The sequence below is a fragment of the Microtus pennsylvanicus genome, chromosome 2, assembly GCF_037038515.1.
Source record: "Microtus pennsylvanicus isolate mMicPen1 chromosome 2, mMicPen1.hap1, whole genome shotgun sequence".
Lineage (NCBI taxonomy): Eukaryota > Metazoa > Chordata > Mammalia > Rodentia > Cricetidae > Microtus > Microtus pennsylvanicus.
The window spans coordinates 103,577,630-103,595,862 of NC_134580.1; the positions used below are offsets into that span (position 1 = coordinate 103,577,630).

General features: G+C 45.0%; 1 protein-coding gene across 1 annotated transcript in view; it reads right to left on the reverse strand.

Annotated features, from left to right (window-relative positions):
- The window catches only part of Fbn1 (fibrillin 1), a 210,668-nt gene that overhangs the window by 167,673 nt on the left and 24,762 nt on the right, over positions 1–18,233 (reverse strand). Inside the window, exons 3-6 of the mRNA XM_075962017.1 lie at positions 16,925–17,007; positions 15,237–15,335; positions 5,349–5,444; positions 1,993–2,088 (exon numbers count right to left, since the gene is read on the reverse strand). Coding sequence (XP_075818132.1) covers positions 1,993–2,088; positions 5,349–5,444; positions 15,237–15,335; positions 16,925–17,007 — 374 coding nt within the window. The remainder of the gene's footprint in view (positions 1–1,992; positions 2,089–5,348; positions 5,445–15,236; positions 15,336–16,924; positions 17,008–18,233) is intronic.

An 18,233-nucleotide genomic window follows, 5' to 3' on the forward strand; every position in this document is an offset into this window, starting at 1 on the left:
AGCACCTCCCACTACAGGAGCCAATTTTTCTTTGCAGTCAACTACTGACCATTGTGTTCAAAGGATGTTTATTTTATCAATTAGTTCTCCGAAACAAATTAAACTCAGGAGCAGTGTTTAAAGAGTTCACTTCACTGCCACTAGGCCACACGTCAACAGTTTTAACCTACAGCATCTTCACCGAGCAAACAGTAGGGTCACGGAAGGCAGATCGTCCTCTAAGGATGCCGCTGGGTGTGTATTAGCTCCAGGGCAATGGTGTGCGAGTGCAAGCTACAAAGGGAAGCCATTTAAACAAAGACTCCCAAAGGACGCCAAGACGCAGCACAGCGGTGATGCCAATTACACATGGCACAGCACTACTCTGGGTGGCCTGAAGAAACCCTATACAGTTTACCCAGCAATCACAGACGCTGGCCTAGAGTCACTTGTCAAAACATACCATCAGTCTGTTAGAAAATGACCAAATTTAGGTCAGCATGGACAAGTTGAAAAGAATAAAGAACTTGTCACATACCACAGTGCTCTTTGTTTCTCTCAGCGGCACGGTTTAAGAGGCACACCAACCACACAATACTTAATCTCTGTTTTCTATCTCAGAATAAGATCTTTATACAACTTCAGAGAAAGGAAATCATTATAATTTTTGAAAAGTTCTGAGGGATTTTCTTTTGTTTTCGTTGTTCAGGGGGACAGGGTTTCTCTACATAGCACTGACTGGAACTTTTGTGTAGACCACTCTGACCTCAGACTCACACAGATCAACCTACCTCTGCCTCCTAAGCGCTGTGGTTAAAGGCCTGGCTTTATGGTCACCATGCCCGGCACCTGAGGAATTTTCAGTTGTGGTTTTATATGGCACAAACGTTTTAACCTTCATTAAAAAGCCAAGAATGGGGTTAGGGGTAAGAGCATTTGTTATGCAAGCAAGAATCACTGAGTTCAAATCTCCAGTCACCATATAAAAAGTGGGCATGGTTGAGCTTGCCTGTGACCCCAGCATCACAGCGAAGAGAGAGGAAGATCCTGGGAACTCACTGATCAGTCAGTCTAGCCAAAACAGTGAGCTTTGTGCTCAAGGAGAGACCCAAACTCCATTGAATAAGGTGAAAAGGTGGAAAAGAAGAGAGGGAGACACCAATATCACCTTCTGGTCTCCACATGTATAACATGGGTGTGCACATATGTATACATACAATATATAACAAATGAACAGACAATTTTTTTAAGTTATAGAGACAAAATTATTAACAAAGCCAGTGTTCATTAAGAATAGTACACATTCCTGAATAACTAAATATCATATTTCATCAATAGCTAGACAAAGCTGGCAGAAATTTTCTTTTAATTTATAGCAGCAGCAAGCATTGAATTTGAAAACAGAAAATCCAGATTCAAATGAAAGTTTATTGATACTTGTTTGACCTTGAGGCCATCCCCAGACATCTTGGACATCTCTGAGCTTTGGTCTTTGTGTAGGCGAAGGTGAGCATGGTGGTTGTCCCCACTTCCTGGGCTGTACTGAGTGCGTGGTCCTGACCATGCTCTCAGCAGACCCAAGGAACCCCTGCAGTGCACTGTGAGCTCCAAGGCTGTCACTTCAGCTCCCACCAGGGCCAACTGTCTCCACGTGTGATTTTTCACTCTAAATGTTTCCCTATCTATGTGCGTGCTTGAGGGGAATCATATCTCCAATTTACCTGGATCGTGTGAAGGTCAATATTTTACCTTTATGGGAAACTGTCCTCTTTGTATCTCAGTGCCCACCTTCTTACGCACAAACTAGTGGAATACCACATCCCAATACCGAGAACTGCTGGGTGGCATACAAACTCAGAGCCACTGTCTTGGCCTCCAGGAGATGTCCTCAGTGACAATCTAGGAGTCTTAACGCTCAGCCAGCCACCTTCAGGAAGTAGCTCCATACTGAATGCCAGTATAAGACAGTAGCAGACTAGTCACCTTTACAGAAATCACTCGAAATCACTTTACCTCTTTCACACTGCGGTCCAGTAAAGCCGTAGGTGCAGGCACACCGATTTGGGGCCACACACCTCCCTCCGTTGAGACATCCACTTTCACAGACAGCTGCAAGACAAGGAGAGAAGTCTCACAACACCGCGTGTGGACCCCCCCAGAAAGGGGGACTACCCGGTGTTTGCTTTGAACAGACTCCCTCAGTTGCAGATCCTCAGAAGACGCTCCCAAACGGTGACTCTGTACCTGAGTTACTCTTACTGTCTCATCTCGGGCACCCCTGAGTAAGGCTTTCAGTTCTGCATCTGTAGTGGAGGTTTCTAACTGGCTTCACTGGATGTAAACTGCATGTGAGCAAGCGGACCCTTGTTCATGATTAACATTTAATTTTGAGAGGGCTCCTCTGAGGAGCAACAATGCCCCTGCTGAGGGCACCATGAACTGTGAGTGACCAGATGTTAATGCTGAGATTCAGCCATTTCCGCACGATAATTATGATCCATCTGAGTGTTGCAACAAGATCTAAGACTCTACTGGTGGGGCCAAGTCCTGAAAAACTTGTATAGGAGCATGGTAGTTGTCCCTCTCCGATAAGAAAGGAGAGTTTAAGCACTGGCGTGGTCCTCCCTGCGCCATTTCCTCTAGCTCCTGCATGCATTACCTCATCGTAAGCATCTTCACGGGTTGTGGCTACTTCCCTGTGCTGGCTAGCTTGTGTCAATTTGACACAAACTAGAGTTATCTGGGAAGAGGAGCCTTAATTTAGAAGAATGCCGCCAACAGATTGCCTATAGGCAAGTCTGTAGGGAATTTTCTTGATTCAGGACTGATGTGGAAGCACCCAGCTCACTGTGGGCAGTGGCATCCCTGGACAGGTAGTTCTAGTCGCTATGAGAAAGCAGACTGGACAAGCCATAGAGGGGAAGCCAGATTGCAGTGTTCCTGCATGCGCTCTGCTTCAGTTTGCGCCTCCTGTCTTGAGTTCCTGCCTTGACTTCCTGTGCAGAAATCTAAAATCCATCCCTTCATATTCCTCCTTCCTCTCCCTGTCATTCTCCATTGGGTTTTGTTTTGCTTTACTTTTTGGACCTAATAAGTCACTTGTTCATCTCATCATATCTTAGCATCTGCTCTGCCCCAGAAGGCCTGAACATACACACTTCATAGTGCCAGAAACTGAGACCCGATTCCCTTCGTCACCATAAAAGTAGAGAAGGTTCTGGGTGTCTAGCACTCTCTTTTGCCTCTCAACTCATAGTCAGAGCAGAAGAGACAGATGGAAGGAGAAAGCAAAATGATAAAGGGCTTAGGCCAACTCTCACATCTTACAGATGAGGAAGCTGAAATTTAAGGAAGGTGTTCCAGGTTGCGTTCATTGGCATCTGTCCATTCTGGGCTCAAGTCCATCAGGGAGAGATGCCTGGCAGATCTCCTGACTCCTTCCAAAGACCAGGGATGTCATGCCCACCTCTCCTTCTACAGCCAGAGCCTTACAATCCTTCCTGCTTTCCATTTTTTTCCCATTCAGAATGATGTAAGTCCTTGTCCGGTGAAGCGGATAAAGCTGGTATTTCATAGCGTTAAACACACAGACTGTGGTGGGAGGCCACTGGGGCTCCAATCCCAACCCTGCTCATTACTGCCTGTGGATCATCAGAGAAATCAATGACATAATTGAGCCCTGACTTCCGAGTCATTAGAGGCAATATAGAGAGCTTCCAACTCAAACAGTTGTTATATTAAATCCATACAGGTTGAGTTTTTGTTACATTTTATCGACTGCCTGACTAAGTAAGAGAGTGAGCAGGTGCTCACACACCACAACACACGTGTGGAGAGGTCAGAGAATAGCGTGAGAAAGTTGGTTCCTTCTTTCCATCAAGTGGTCACTGAACTCAGGACACTAGATATGGTGGCAAATGCTTTTACAGAAAGCATCCTTGAACCAGCCCCAAGTATATAGCTTTAAAATGTACCTGGCACATCGTAAGGTGGAGTTAGTAACTCAGTAGGTATAGTTCACTGTTATTTTGTGTTCTCATTGCTTTTTTCTGTCTAACTTGTAAAGAACAGTAAACCTATAAAAAACTTGGCCCATGGCTTCCTGTCTGACTTTTTCCCTCCCATCGCCTGTCTCCACAGGTCATCTCTAGCATTAACAAAGCCCTGCTCTAATCCACGCCCCATGGTATGTCCTGATCCAGGGCTTCAACACACACTGGGCTTTTTGCTTAAAAAATTTATAACCCGTCACCTGATGGGTGAACCCTACGTATCCCTCGGGACAGGACCCAAGAGTCACCTGAGCTGCCTTGACTCTCTCCGCTACACAAAACCCAATGTTCTTACCTCATAGCAGAGCGGTGTAATCACCAGCCATGATATAAATGTTGGTGTATTTATATGACCATTTCCCATCATAGGAAACATACATACAATGGCAAAACTCCAAACAACATGCATAATTACCATTTTATTATATAAACATGTATATAATGGAACTTAATACAACCGGGGAAGAATCAATGACATGAAAGCATTGATAATAAAATATTTAGTATAGAAGATGTTGGGCCTAGAAGGGGTATTTGGATCATAGAATTATAGATTGTTTTATTGTTGTTAGCATTGAACTTCCCCAGACTTTCTACAGGGTGAGTAGTTCACCCCAGAGTGATGAAAACGCTCGTGAGATGAGCTCTCATCCTATGCGGTGTGCAGGAGCTGGGAGGGTGCAGGCGTGATTGATGGTACTCCTGGTGCCAATGGTGTCCGGCAAACTGGACACACATAGTAACCACTATGGAGCCGGAATCTATCTTGGGGAGCTAAAGAGAGGCAGGCATCACTAATTAATGCAAAGGAAGTGTTTGGAAAAAACGATGAGATTCGTTTTGAAATATTTTTGAGATGTTTCCTGAAAACGCAAGTAGAGACAGTCAGAAAACCAAGAGGTGGGTGCTTGGAACTAATGTTGGGCTTTCTTTTCGAAGAGATGCGAATGCTCTAAAATTGGCTTGTGGTGATGGCTGCGCTGGTAGAGAAGCTGACATTCTGGAGCCCTACAATTTGAAAAGGTGGAGTGTGTGGTTTGTGGATTAAATAACTGGCAAATACTTTTCTTAAAAAGAAGGAATCTGTACCTGCCTAAGGCTAAGGCTGGGGGCTAGGCAGGAGGTCAAGACAAAGCAAAAGAAGCTTCCTATGAATATCCAGGGTGGAACTCTGGCACTGTTTGGGGTTATCTGTCCATCTGTGAAGGTCCCTAGACAGCTGCAGAGATATCCTGGCCATCACGAAAAACTCCCAGCACCTGTCTCGCAATCCCCCACGTCTACACAGGACCAGCATCCACCACAGGGCGTACTTACGCTGTCCACAGTGCGTGCCGACGTATCCCTTCTGGCAGAGACAGTGGTCATCGCTGCAGCTCCCTCCATTCATGCAGCGGATGTTACAGTGTTGGACTTGAAGAAAAAAAGAATGATTTCGTTTAGCAATGCGCGTGCATTGATGGCAACATTTCACTAGAGCTGATTTGTAGCTATTTAACAAGAAAATAAAATAATTCATTGGTATGTATATATGTCATGCAGCTAGAAAAAGGGTCCTAATTATCAGAGCTCGCTATGTCGTGTAGAAAACCTTTTACGGTGCAATTTGATTTGTCTTGGTATTGGCTTTAATGGGGATAAATGACTTCCCTAATTCGGAGAGCTCGCATCTCAATGACATCTCTGTAATTTATCCCAATAAGAAAGGAGTACCCAAGTGATGACAGGTGACAAAGTTAAGGTGGCAGTGATTTGTATGAAAAGATTCAGAGTCCAAATTCCACCGGGTTTTGCCCCCATTTGGGTGGTAGAATTAAAGGATCTACTAGACGCATTTAATCGATGTGTAGAGCGGGATTGGGGGTGCTCATTGCATTGAACTCGGAAAGGGCTGCTCATTTAAACTGCAGTCTTTATCTAAAGAGAATCGATAGTTCAAATTCATAGGCCACACTCTCACCCACAGAAAGTGTGCATTCCCGAGCCCTAGACTATGCGCAGACACCATGAGAGCTGAGACAGTGACACACTCAAAAAAGTGGAGTCTTAAACATGGCTGGTACACCCTCCTATGAGAGATTGCTAATAGTCGCAGGTAGGATACGCTCACTCCTCTAGCATGCAGGCTTTCTCTATTTCAGGAATTTGGACGGACTGATAGCACTTCCCCAAGGTCCAGCTGGTCCCTCCTCTCTAGAAGCAATAACCACCCTACCTAGAGAAGGTGAGGCTTGGCTAAAGAAATCATGAGTCCTGTTGACACACCCCTACATAGAAGATCGTGGCTGGGTCTGGGGGTTTGGCTTACTCTGGCCTACCCTATGTGTGGGAGTCAATTCCCAGGGGAAAGGACTCAGTGGAGAACAGAGGACTTCTTATCTGTGCAGAAGCTGGAACCAAGGGCTGTCTTCCTGGAATGTGCAGGCCAGACCTCCCCAGAATACAGCAGAGTCCTCCCTGCAGGAAGCCTCATAAGTGAGAGGCCCCCAGGGCAGTCCTAGGAAGTGGCTACTTGACCACAGGGAGGACAAGGCCATTTGTCTATTCGGCCACTAATACCCTGAGGTCAATCTAACCTGACAGCAGGAAGAGGACAATTCAAACTCCCATTCTTACTGCATCTCTTAGACACAAAGAGGGAGAAGTCAAGTTGAAAGGGATCTCCTTTTCAAGACTATTTGCTCTTACTAGAATATCATGGAAGGTTCCATTTCTCCCGATCAAAAGACTCCTTCCTGCCTCTCAGCACTCAAGGCTTCTTCGGCAGGACCCCAGCACCCTTCAGAGCTTCTGGAACACACGCTCCTGACCCATGAACTGATCACTCGGCTAACATGTCTGATCTATTATGAGTCACACAAAATGCCGGGTACTATGAGCTGGTGTCTTTGTGGAACCCCTCCTAACCTGCTTCTCTGTCCCTAATTCTTAGGGCCCAAACTGAAGGTCTCGTCAAGTCTCACTTGTCTCCAAGATTCTTTAACTGTTTCACCACTCCCTTGCTCTCTGTGGTGTCTGTTTTCTCCTCCCTCCCAAACCAGATGGAAGATGGCGAAGGTGAAGCCCTCTGCAAGAATGTGTGTGCATGTGCGTGCGTGCACTGTATGTGTGCATGCACGCGTGTATATGTGTGTATATTTGCCTGTATGTGTGTGCACGCACGAGTGCGTGTGTGTGTGTGTGTACTTTCCTAGTTTATCCTTTCCCTGACTCATTTTTCTTGAGAGTAGGAAGTGCTGTGTCTATGAATCACGCCCCTCAACGTGCCCAGAGCAGCACTGTTAGGCTGTTGCTACAAGTGATGGCAACAGAAACTGCACTTGCAGTTGGGGCTAAGAAGCTGCCCTATGTGTCCTAGGTGCTTACACAGCTCTAAGTAAATAATTATTCAAATATTTTATTTTTGTATCGACAAAAGCTAATAGCTCTCCCTTGAAGCCCTGCTACAGACATCAGGGAAACCAATCTCACAAACGGCTATTTGAGGCTCCATTAAAACCTCGCAGCCAAATGCTTTTAACTCTAAAGCAATCTACAAATACACAACGGAAAAACTGCGGCAGAAACTTTGGATACTACTCTAAGTGGGTCAGGAAATGGTGCACAATTGCTTTAAAATTTGGTGCTATGCTTAGTTCCATCCTATCTTAGAAAAACAGTGAGGATTGGGAAAAGGCAGGAAATGACGTCACCCTTAGAGCAAACTTGGTGCACAAACTGATTTCAATTAAAGTGGTTCATGCCAAGACCTGATTTCCATTCCCACATGAGCAACAAAGCCTCTTAGCCACTTCGATATTTCAAACAGAGAAAGGAAAGAACTACCAGGGGCTTGCACGGTGGCTTCCTGGTTACTCATTCAAACTGCAAATCAGAACGAATTCTCCTTTTCAGGAAGAGTGATTGTGTGTACATTGAGATGTGACAGATCAAAAGCCTCCCTTGACATGGCTTTCGTTTCTTTAAACCCCCTCTTTCCAGTTAAAACTTTCCCAAACCACCCTAGGAGACTGGGAAGGCCAGAAGTCACTGTGATGGCAGTGGTCACACAGTCCCCTGGGCTGTGAGTCCTCAGGTACAGTATACAAGCAAGGTCATCAGCAGAATGGAGGCCGCCTGTCACTGCTGTATGTGGATGGGTCCTAGAGCTTAAATAAAAGGCATCCCCTTGGAAGTGGGAGTGAGCCTGGCCTAGGGACTTATTTCTGAAACACCACAGCACTTAAGGCTGAGGCTGGAGTATTTGCATGATTATTTGTATATGCAAGGCCAGCCTGGGCCACACAGTAAATTTTGGTAACATACAGACTGATACTTTGCCTCCAAAGTTATTTGGAAAGGTTGGCACACACCCAGCATTTCTGTGAGAAAATAATAATAAAGAAGTAGATACTTGGCTTCACCTTTGCCACCCAAGCTGGAAACAGTTCAGAGAAGTCAGACCCACAGACAGGTCTTCATTTGGATTGAATCCTACCAGCGGTGCCCAGTCTAAATTTACTCTCTGATTTAAACAGGAATTCCAGATGTTTCATAATTAGCAGACAAGAGTCTGTCTGATGAAAAAAAAAACAAAAACAGCAAACACAAGTGAAAAGCAGAGTTCTCTTGCACCTATAGGATGCAAGTATCCTTCACTGCATGTGTTAAACACCCCCGTGTCAGGACGCATGCCTAAACTCAGCCTGCATTGAGGTTTTACCAGAAACAGAATGCTAGGAGAATCTAAGCTTTCTTAGGAAAGCTGAGGCTGTCCGGTACAGTCAGATCCCCAGTGAGACCTTTCCACACCAGGATCCATATCCTAGAACTAACAGAAACTGTCAACATTTACCTGTACCCACAAAAGGTTCCTAATAGGTTTTATATTCACTTTATAACCAGTCAACCTTTCCCGTCATTCAACAAATCCCGACTGATGATTGTCCATTGAGAAGGTGGCAAAGAGAGTACAAGAGCCTTTCTTCAGAAAGCACAGCACAAACCCAGTACAATGACTAACTCGAAAGGAATGGCACGCATGCACCACAGAGCGGAAGAGATGCCCGACTGACATTTGGCTCAGCATCTCAGCAATGACTCCTTCCGGAATGTACTAGGCTCTGAAGACCAGCCATCATGTCTAGGCAGACTCAGCCAGCAGAGAGAGCAGCACTCAGGGTCAATTCCAAACCAGCAACTGTAGACTGAATGTGTGTTTTAATTTCATCACTAGGCAAAGCACAAACAGGCAAATGACATAAAGCCAAGAAAAGCCAGCCTACAGTTCATAGTCCCAGAGAACCTAGACAACCAACAAAGATGACCCTAAGAGAGACACACATGGACCTAATCTACATGGGAAGTAGGAAAAGACAAGATCTCCTGAGTAAATTGGAAGCATGGGGATCATGTGAGAAGGTAGAAGGGGAGGGGAGAGGAAGGGAGGGGAGCAGAGAAAAATATACAACTCAATAAAAAAAATAAAAAATAATAAAATGTGGGTTAGATCAGTGGTTCTCAACCTCTCTATTGCTGTAATCCTTTAATACAAATACAGTTTCTCATGTTCTGGTGACCACACACACACACACACACACACCATAAATTATTTCATTGCTATTTTATAACTATAATTGTGCTATTGTTAAAAATTATAATGCAAATGTTTGATTTGCAGGATATCTGATAGGTGACCCCTGTGAAAGGTTCATTCGACCCCCAAAAAGGTCATGAATTCCAGGGTGAAACCACTGGGTTGGTCTGACAGCTCAGATATTATGAGTACTTGCTACTTCTCCAGAGAACCTGAGTTTGGTTGCCAGCTCCTATGTCAGGCAGCTCCCAACTACCTGTAACTCCAGCTCCAGTAGATCCACTGCCTTCTTCTGATCTCTGACGGTATCCACACACTGTGGCATATACACATACAGATCCATACATAAATAAAAATAAATCTTAAAAAAATAAAAATGAAAATTGGAAATGTAAAGAAGGAAAAAAGAAAGAAGGGAGGGAAGAAGAAGGGAGGGAGGGAGGGAGGGAGGGAGGGAGGGAGGGAGGGAGGGTGGGTGAGCGAGACAGACCAGTTCCTATACTCTACACCTGAGACAACAATCCACTGCAGCGGCCTGAGTCACTGCAAGACAAGAAGGGATTTTATTTGGATAATTCCCTTAGGTGCACAAATATCCATGGGTGTCTACAGACACGCACAGCTTAGAACAGGACCAGAGTATATAATTACCTGAGCCAGAAAGGGTCCAGGAAATGACAGCTTGAGTGACAGCTGTGATGAGGTATTTCCATAAAGTCTGAGCCACAGCAAAACTGAATCTAACCTCAACCTCACACTTCACACAAAATGGACCTCCACTGAAATCACAGAGGTAGGTGTAAAACTACAAACGTTTAGAAACGAGTTAGAGAACATCTCTGTGATCTAGGGATAGGCAAAGCCTTCGTGGACTGGACACCAAAAGCATAAAAGGGCAAAGGAAAGGCTGATAAATTAGAGTTCGCTAGCTTTGAAAACGCGCTTCGTGGACGAGCCGATCCACCCCTGATGATGGGAAGGCAAACTCTGGAGAATGGCTTGTGGGGTAGTGTCTGCAGATCACACGTCTGACAGAGCTAGGATTCGGCACACACAACCCTTAAAACAGTAGTAAACAAGCAAGCTAAGAGCGTCTGGACACAAGTGAGCGTCTGGCAAAGACGTACAAAAGACAAATCAGAACACGAGAGGGTGATCAATAACTGAACACACAAAATGGTCCTCAACACCATTAGCCTTCAGGGAAATGCAAATTAAAAGCACAAAGAGATAACACTACAAACCCGACACTAATCAGAATAGCTGGATTGAAGTGCGGACACCATGTTGAGAGCTGGGGAGGACACAGAACCTAGGTCATTCATACGTGGTGGGGAGAACGGAAAACTGTGCAACTCACACCAGCTGGCTACCCAGTACCAAATGCTTGGCCCTAAAAACATACACACAGATAATGTTATCCAGACTGAGCGGTTGTATCTATGTATATAGGGAAATATATGTATTTATGTACATGCGTGTAACACTGACTAATGAAAAATGGGGCCATGAACTTCGAGGTGAGCAAGAAGGAGTTTATGGAAGGACTTGGAGGGAGGAAGGGAAGGGAAAATGATGTAATTGCATTATAATCTCAAAAAAAAATAAAGGAAATAAAACTGAGCAATTGTCCAAAAATAGGTTGACAGTTCTTAAAAAGCTAAAACTGCAGCAGTCACATAACACAGAAACGGCTTCCTTCGGTGTGTGTGTGCGCATGCACGCGCGCGCACACACACACACTCCAAACCCTAGCTGTTGAAAAAATGTAGGAGTCCTTCACCAGGAAAGCAGCTGTCCACTGTGGGCGGCACCATTCCCTTGCTAGGATTGAGGACCAAATAAGGATGGAGAAAGTGGGGCAGGCACAGGCATGCGTGCATTAGATCATTGCTCTCTGCTCTTGACTGTGAATGGGATGTGGCAACTTGCTCCAGTTGTCTTGATCCCCCCCTGCCATGACAGACTGTAACCTGAGACTGTGAGCCAGAGAAATCCTTCCTCTAGGGTATTTTTTATTATAACAGTGGGAAAGAAAACTGAGACAGATCCTTCCAAAGAGGGCCAGGAGCCTGCTTACTCCATTGTCATATGAGCGCCTTAAAGAGGGAGACAACTAAGGAAAAATATGCCCTTATCAGATGGGAAATCTTCTAGGGCAATTCTGATTTGCAATTCCCAGTTTCTAAAGCCATAAAATGAAGTTCCATGGTATTTAGTTACGGAAGCCTGAAGTATTTTTCTTTTTTTAAAAAAGATAAAATATTTGTTTAATTTTTATTTATGTGCATATGTGTGTATGTGTGTGTATGTCTGTGTGCCTGCCAGAGTAGCCCAGAAGAAAGTGTTGGCTCCCCTGGAGCTGGAGTGACAGACATTTGTGGGTCACCTGGTGAGTGTGCTGGAAAAAGAACTCAACAGGCCCTCCACAAGAACAGCCAGAGCTCCTAACCACCGGAGAGGCCCATCTCGCCAGCCCTCTGAAGAATTTGTTTGCCTATTTCTTTGCTTGTTTATTTATTTTTTATTTGTGTGGGTATTTCGTCTGCACCACGGAAACCAGAAAGGGTGTCGGATCCCCTCGAGCTGTTGTGAGTTATCATTATGGAAGTTGAGAGCTGAACCCCAGTCCTCTGCAAGAGCAACAAGTGCTCTTATCCACTGAACCATCTCTGCAGCAGCCTGAGACACTTCCTTATCCTACTTCTTATTAAAAGTTAATATATATTTACAAATGTTTGTGCATATGCATATTTAAAGGGAGCTGAAGTGAACTCCTTCGATAAACATTTATAGGGCCTTATAAGAAGCAAAATTGCTCAGGATCCAAGCCTGACCTCAGAACCTTAAGCAGAGTCTTAAACAGAGCTGGGATCAAAATCCAGAAACAAATCAAAACAAAAAAAACCATGGCTCTGGCTTTGTCTAGCTAATCTTTCTGTTGCTTCTGTACCTAAGCGACCAGTGGCCACAGCTGTGCTAAGTTTAAGGGAAGCTGAGCCTTTGTGATCCCATGAGAATTTTACTGGCTGTCATTTGAAACTTGTAGGAAGATGTCTCCCCGTTCAGGTTCCACAGGGCACTAGAGTCAAACACCACCTGCCAGAAGAGCTTCCTTCCACCCTTTCCTCAGTCAGATGAGAACAATAAGAGCTCAGAGGTCCACCCCATCACTTCATCGCATGATAAGGAGAATTTTTTCATAGGTTGGAAAGGTCGGAATTAGACCTTTCCAACTTGCAGTCTGCGGGCTGAATGTGTCCCAGGGTAGAGTTATTAATACAAGCAAATACATTTGTAAATGACAGCATCCTATCACGTTGAATGGTTAGACACTGAAAACTGGTCCTTTTCATACAGGTAGCTGTATGAAAAACATCTTGCTGATTGATGTTATCCCATTAGCGGGAGAGTTATCACATGGTCTACATATGCTAATGAGTATTACAGGCTGGCCATACCTTCTGAAACATAGCCCTCCTATTCCACTAAACATGGTGGAATAGGCCAGAATGGAATTTTGACCTAGCCTTAGCTACACTTAATTGTTTTAAACATTGCCATCTTTAATTTTTTAAGCTCTTATGACAATGTTAATTCTAAGAGAGTCCAAGATAATAATTTTTAAGACTCCATATACCTCAAAGACCTTGATGAAGTGATTGTTTTTTTCTATACACTCCTCTGTTCTACACACAGCTCTGGGGCTTTGCCCATCACCAGGCACCACGAACAAATCCAAAGTTTCCAGAAAAAGCACCATCTGCAGGGCCCAGACTCAAATCTCTAGCTGAAGTCTGGCCCAGGGTCTTACTGCTATGTCCCTTCCAACCTCAAGACTAGTTCAAGGCGTACCGGGACCACACAGACCTCACCACTGGTCTTGGTAAAGTCCTGTCCGTGTCTCATGGCTTTTGCTCACAGAGAAGTCGCGAGCACTCACGTGATCATTAGATTTTCCCTGTGATTATTAGATTTTCCCTCTAGACACTCAGTTGTAACTTTAGCGCTAATCAGAAAAGAGGCTGGTCAAAGGGTAGGGCTTTGTTCCTGTCTTGAAACCCATACTCTTTCCAACACTGAGGCTGTCTCCCCTCGGTAGCAGTCTGGGTCTTTCTGGCAAGGGTAGAGATGTCCTGTATGATCCTGAAACTCCCATTGACTTCACCAATCTTTTTGTCCCTCCAGCTCAGGTGTCCTGGATGGGTAGACTCAGCTTGTACATGCAACACCAAGCTAAGATCAAGTAAGAATACACCGTGCTCAGTGTGTGGAGTGAGCGTTCCAGCCCTGGAACTACATCTATCCCGATCTATGCTGCTTTATTTAGTATTGAGCTATCTTTAATTGGGTTCCAGCAGAAGCGGACAGTTTCAGCATAAGTGATTTGCTTAGGAGTGATGCCAGGAAGCATCACTGTGGGCTGAGGCTGAGTCCTGGTCAGGAATTAGAGGAGACAGCACATAACGAATCATAAGGAATCCAGCACATACTGGGAGCAGAGTAGCCAGAGCACTGGTCCAACAACCCCCTCCCCATCTGTCACTGATTGAAAGTGGATTCTGTGTCCACTGACCCCAAAGCCCGACCCACTCCCTCTGCTCTGGACATCCCTGGACAGACAAATGTTGACCAAGCTTTCCAGCCAAGTTCATATGCTCTCCCTGTGAGTGCCAAGGGAGGTAAGTGGGCACTAAGATGGTCTGCTGGGCCAGCCAATTCATCTGAGCCAGCAACTGGGCTAATAAATTACACAACTTCACGTGAGGCCCCTCAGCAGATAGGAACCTTGACACACTGTAGTCTCTACTGGCACCAGGCCCAAGAGACTATACTCACTCCACCCCAGTGACCCCCAAAACGTCCTCAAATGCAGAACAGCAGTAAGAAGTGCATTGTCTCCCCCAGAAACTGCAAGTGAAATAGAAATACATATTTGTTTTGCCTTGGCAGTGGTTGGGATATCGAGGGCTGTTTATACAGGCATGAACTTTTTAAACAACTAGTAAGGATGCGCCTTCCAGTCTCCACATTTTCCCATTCCAATACTTTGGATACCACACTTAAAGATAAAGGGAACAGTAAAACCAGAGAGCAATGGCTCTCTAGAATAAACTGTGGATGTTTGTGTGGACAGACAGAGTCAATGCCATGTCTTATGTAATATCTGTATGTCACTATCTCTCGTGTTTGCCTCATGGGAAGGCAAGTGTATTGAGCTTCAAATACATTTTTCATCAGATCAGTTTTGTATTTCACTATTGCAAACAAAAATGGCTAGTTTTCTGGAGCCAAAAATGTTCATTCTATGGTCTTTTCAGTGACCACCTTCCCCAGTCTCTCCATTAGAGTTGCAGAGACGGACGCAGCTATGCTGACATAGAAGACTGTGATCTTTATGCTCTCCCTACACCCCATAGACAATCCTGCTATACAGAGTGTAGAAGGGAAGTGGGAGGCTACATCCAGGAATGCCTTTCCAAGAATTCTGGGCAAAGTAGAGAAGGCAGATGTTCTGGTGGGGGAAAAAATGTATTGCAGGAAAAGAAAAAAACCGAAAAGCAAATTTAGGGGAAAATAGGGCATAACCGCATTAAATAATATCATCTATAATGACATGTTAGACTCACTGGATCTGGAGCCACAGGAAGGCGATATCTGACCGGACGGGCAAGTGCACATATTTGGCCTCGAGCAGAATCCATCCCCACAGGAATGCCGGCAAATGGCTGCAAATCAAATTAGAAGTCTATCAGCACAGAGTTCCTAAGCACCCCGCTAGGCACAGGGACCCAGCGCTCAGAGGAGGGGCCTGAGTCCACTGGCCCTCAGGTATCCATTCACACAACAAGTCTAGAGTAAAAAAACTCTGGTCTGAAGTCAGTAGCTCTCTTTATCCATATTGGTAACTCTCTGCCTTTCCATTCATTCACTAGGACTCAATAGTTCAAAAGCCCTGGTCAGCTAAGGAAGAGAAAAGAAAACAAATAAAAATCTTGTAGCTCAACATATTTATATTCTTATAAGAACTCTGTTCTTATATTAGTTTATAATTTAATAATGGAAAGCTTATAACAGTGTTCTTGGCAGTTGATTTTACTGTGAACATTTAATTGTTACTCTGTTCTGAATTACGCTGCGCTGACAGGCCGAGGGGAGAATCCAGAATCCATCACTTAGTGCTGATTCATATTGTCGATGTCACCCAGGGCCAAATGCTCTGGGGGTGTCCTGAAGAGCCAACCAGATGACAGGTGACTTAGAGCTATCAGCAGACTAAGTTTCGATCACTACTTCTTAGACTTACTGGGACAGTGTGCACCTTTGCCCAAACTCAAGAGCCCTGTAAGAGGCAAACGTGATGCAAGAGGCTAAAATAATATACGAGGTAGAATGTGCATTGAAATATGGAAAGAGATTTCATAGATACGGCAGGCTGTTATTAGGTGGGCTGCCACAGAATCACATCAATGTTTACATTGATGAAAACATTCTACAGGGAATTCCAAAGAACTAGGGAGAAGGATTCAACTGTCAGCTCCCATAGAGAACTACACATTCCACCACCCCCTTAATAAATTTGCTTGTGTGTGTGTTGGGGGGTATGTTTAAACAAGGTCTCTATGTATAGCCCTGGTTGGCCTGGAACTTGCTATATAGACCAGGCTAACCTCCAACTTACAGAGACCCAAACTTCTCTGCCTCCCAAGTACTAGGATTAAAGTGTATAGCACCATCATGGTCTCACTAAGTATCCCAGGCTGACCTCAAGTTCTTGATCCTCCTGTCTCAGCCTCTAGAGTTCTGGGATTACGGTGTGTACTGCCACAATCAGTTGTGACTCAACTTTGATCACTAAAATGAGTCCCTTGCCTTTGCTCTTTGTCTAAGACTTAGATTCGCTTTTGCCCTCGATGTGAATACCCATGGTCTAGGGAGGACAGGGCATATTGCAGCCAAGTAGGGAGAAATTACAGTGAGGAAGTCAGCAAGGAGAGGCTTTTGTTCAAGATCCCATTAGCATGATTACACCGGGCTACGCAGCCAGGAGCAGCATGTGCAAACAGGGCCCAACTTTAATCAAAGCGTCCCCACAGCTCCATTCTGGAGATTTAGCAATGTTCTAAAGGAAATCGCTGATTAAAGAAGGGCAATACTCTGGAAAGTTACTGTGTTTCCCAAGGGGGATTCAGAGTATGTAGGAAGGCTTAGCTCCAGGAGGCTGAGCTTTAAACACGTTAACAGTATTCAGCAGCGAGCATCGCTATGCAACTGAGTCACACCAACACGCTAATGACAGGTCAATCTATTTACTTACGAACAATGCACTGATTTCCACCAGGCAAGGTTTTCCATCCAGGACAACAGTACGCATTATAACGTGATCCACAGACATTGGGTCTGAAACAAAAAAACACAGAATTCCGTACTTTGAAAAATAAGATCTAACCAACCGAGAGAGGAGGAACACCCAAGCTATTAAGCAGAGTGAACCCCAACAGAGAATGGTAAAATTGGGGGGGGGGCAGTCAAGCTGAGTAGTTTAGGGCATTTGGAACATTTTAGTATAGTGATATGGTGGGAAGTCCTTGATACCAACACATAAACAGTAGAGCAGGCCACGGGAACCCTGAGATAGCAAAGAGAGTGTCTGCCATCTCAGTGCACAGATGCGAAAGCCCAAGGGGCTACGTAAACAGGCCCAGTGTAAACCAACTTCCTGTGACTCTGGATAAAAAAAGATCAGATTAAAATCTCTTACATGCAAAGTTTTAGATGCCTACTCTCAGAGTGACATAGTTTCCCCCTCTCTGGCCCAGCTTTCCTCTAAAATGTTACCACATTCTTCCTTTAACAAAAAAAAAATGACAGGAATTCTAACTCTACCATTAGTCAGAAAAAAAATAAGGGCCAAAACATGTAAATATTTCTTTAGCAAAAACTTGGAAACCGCCGATATCAGAAATCACTGGGAAATGAAAGCAGCGTCGCTCGGAGTTTACTGCTTACAGACAGCTTGTCACATGTCTTGGAACTTGGAATCCAGAAGGTCAGTCTTTAACAGTTCCTGAGGGCAGCTGGGTGAAGGTGTGGCTACTCCTGTATCAGAAAGGCGAGCTGGAACACAGACTGGAGAGTAGCCAGCCCTTCACTGCGTGCGCCCTCTGAGCCTAAACACTGATGCCAGGTCCTGGCAATGCTAACTATTCATGCGTTGAGTGCTCAGACCCAAATGGGACCTCTATACCAAGCTCTGCCCAAGGCTCAGAGAACATCCTGAGAGGAGACAGACAGAATGTGAGAGCCAGAAGACGGGAGGAGAGCTGTGAAGGGCTGTCTTCTGGAAATGGCCTGGCTGCTGTACTCATTGGCTCCTAGCAGTTAGGGTGACCCACTCAAGATCAAGCCAGTCAAAATTCCAGAGTGGTTGGGGGAGGGATGGTGAGACCTCCCACTCCCGGCAGAGGAACTTTTGGAAGATGATGGCTACTGGAGAAGGAAGTCACAGCCCCTCGTCTGTGCCCACATGGGCAGCAATGATTGGACTAAGTAAGTTATTAACTAAAAAGGAAGAAGAGGAAATTAACGAAGTTGGAACAGGGACAATGTCGGAGGTGCGGGGCATT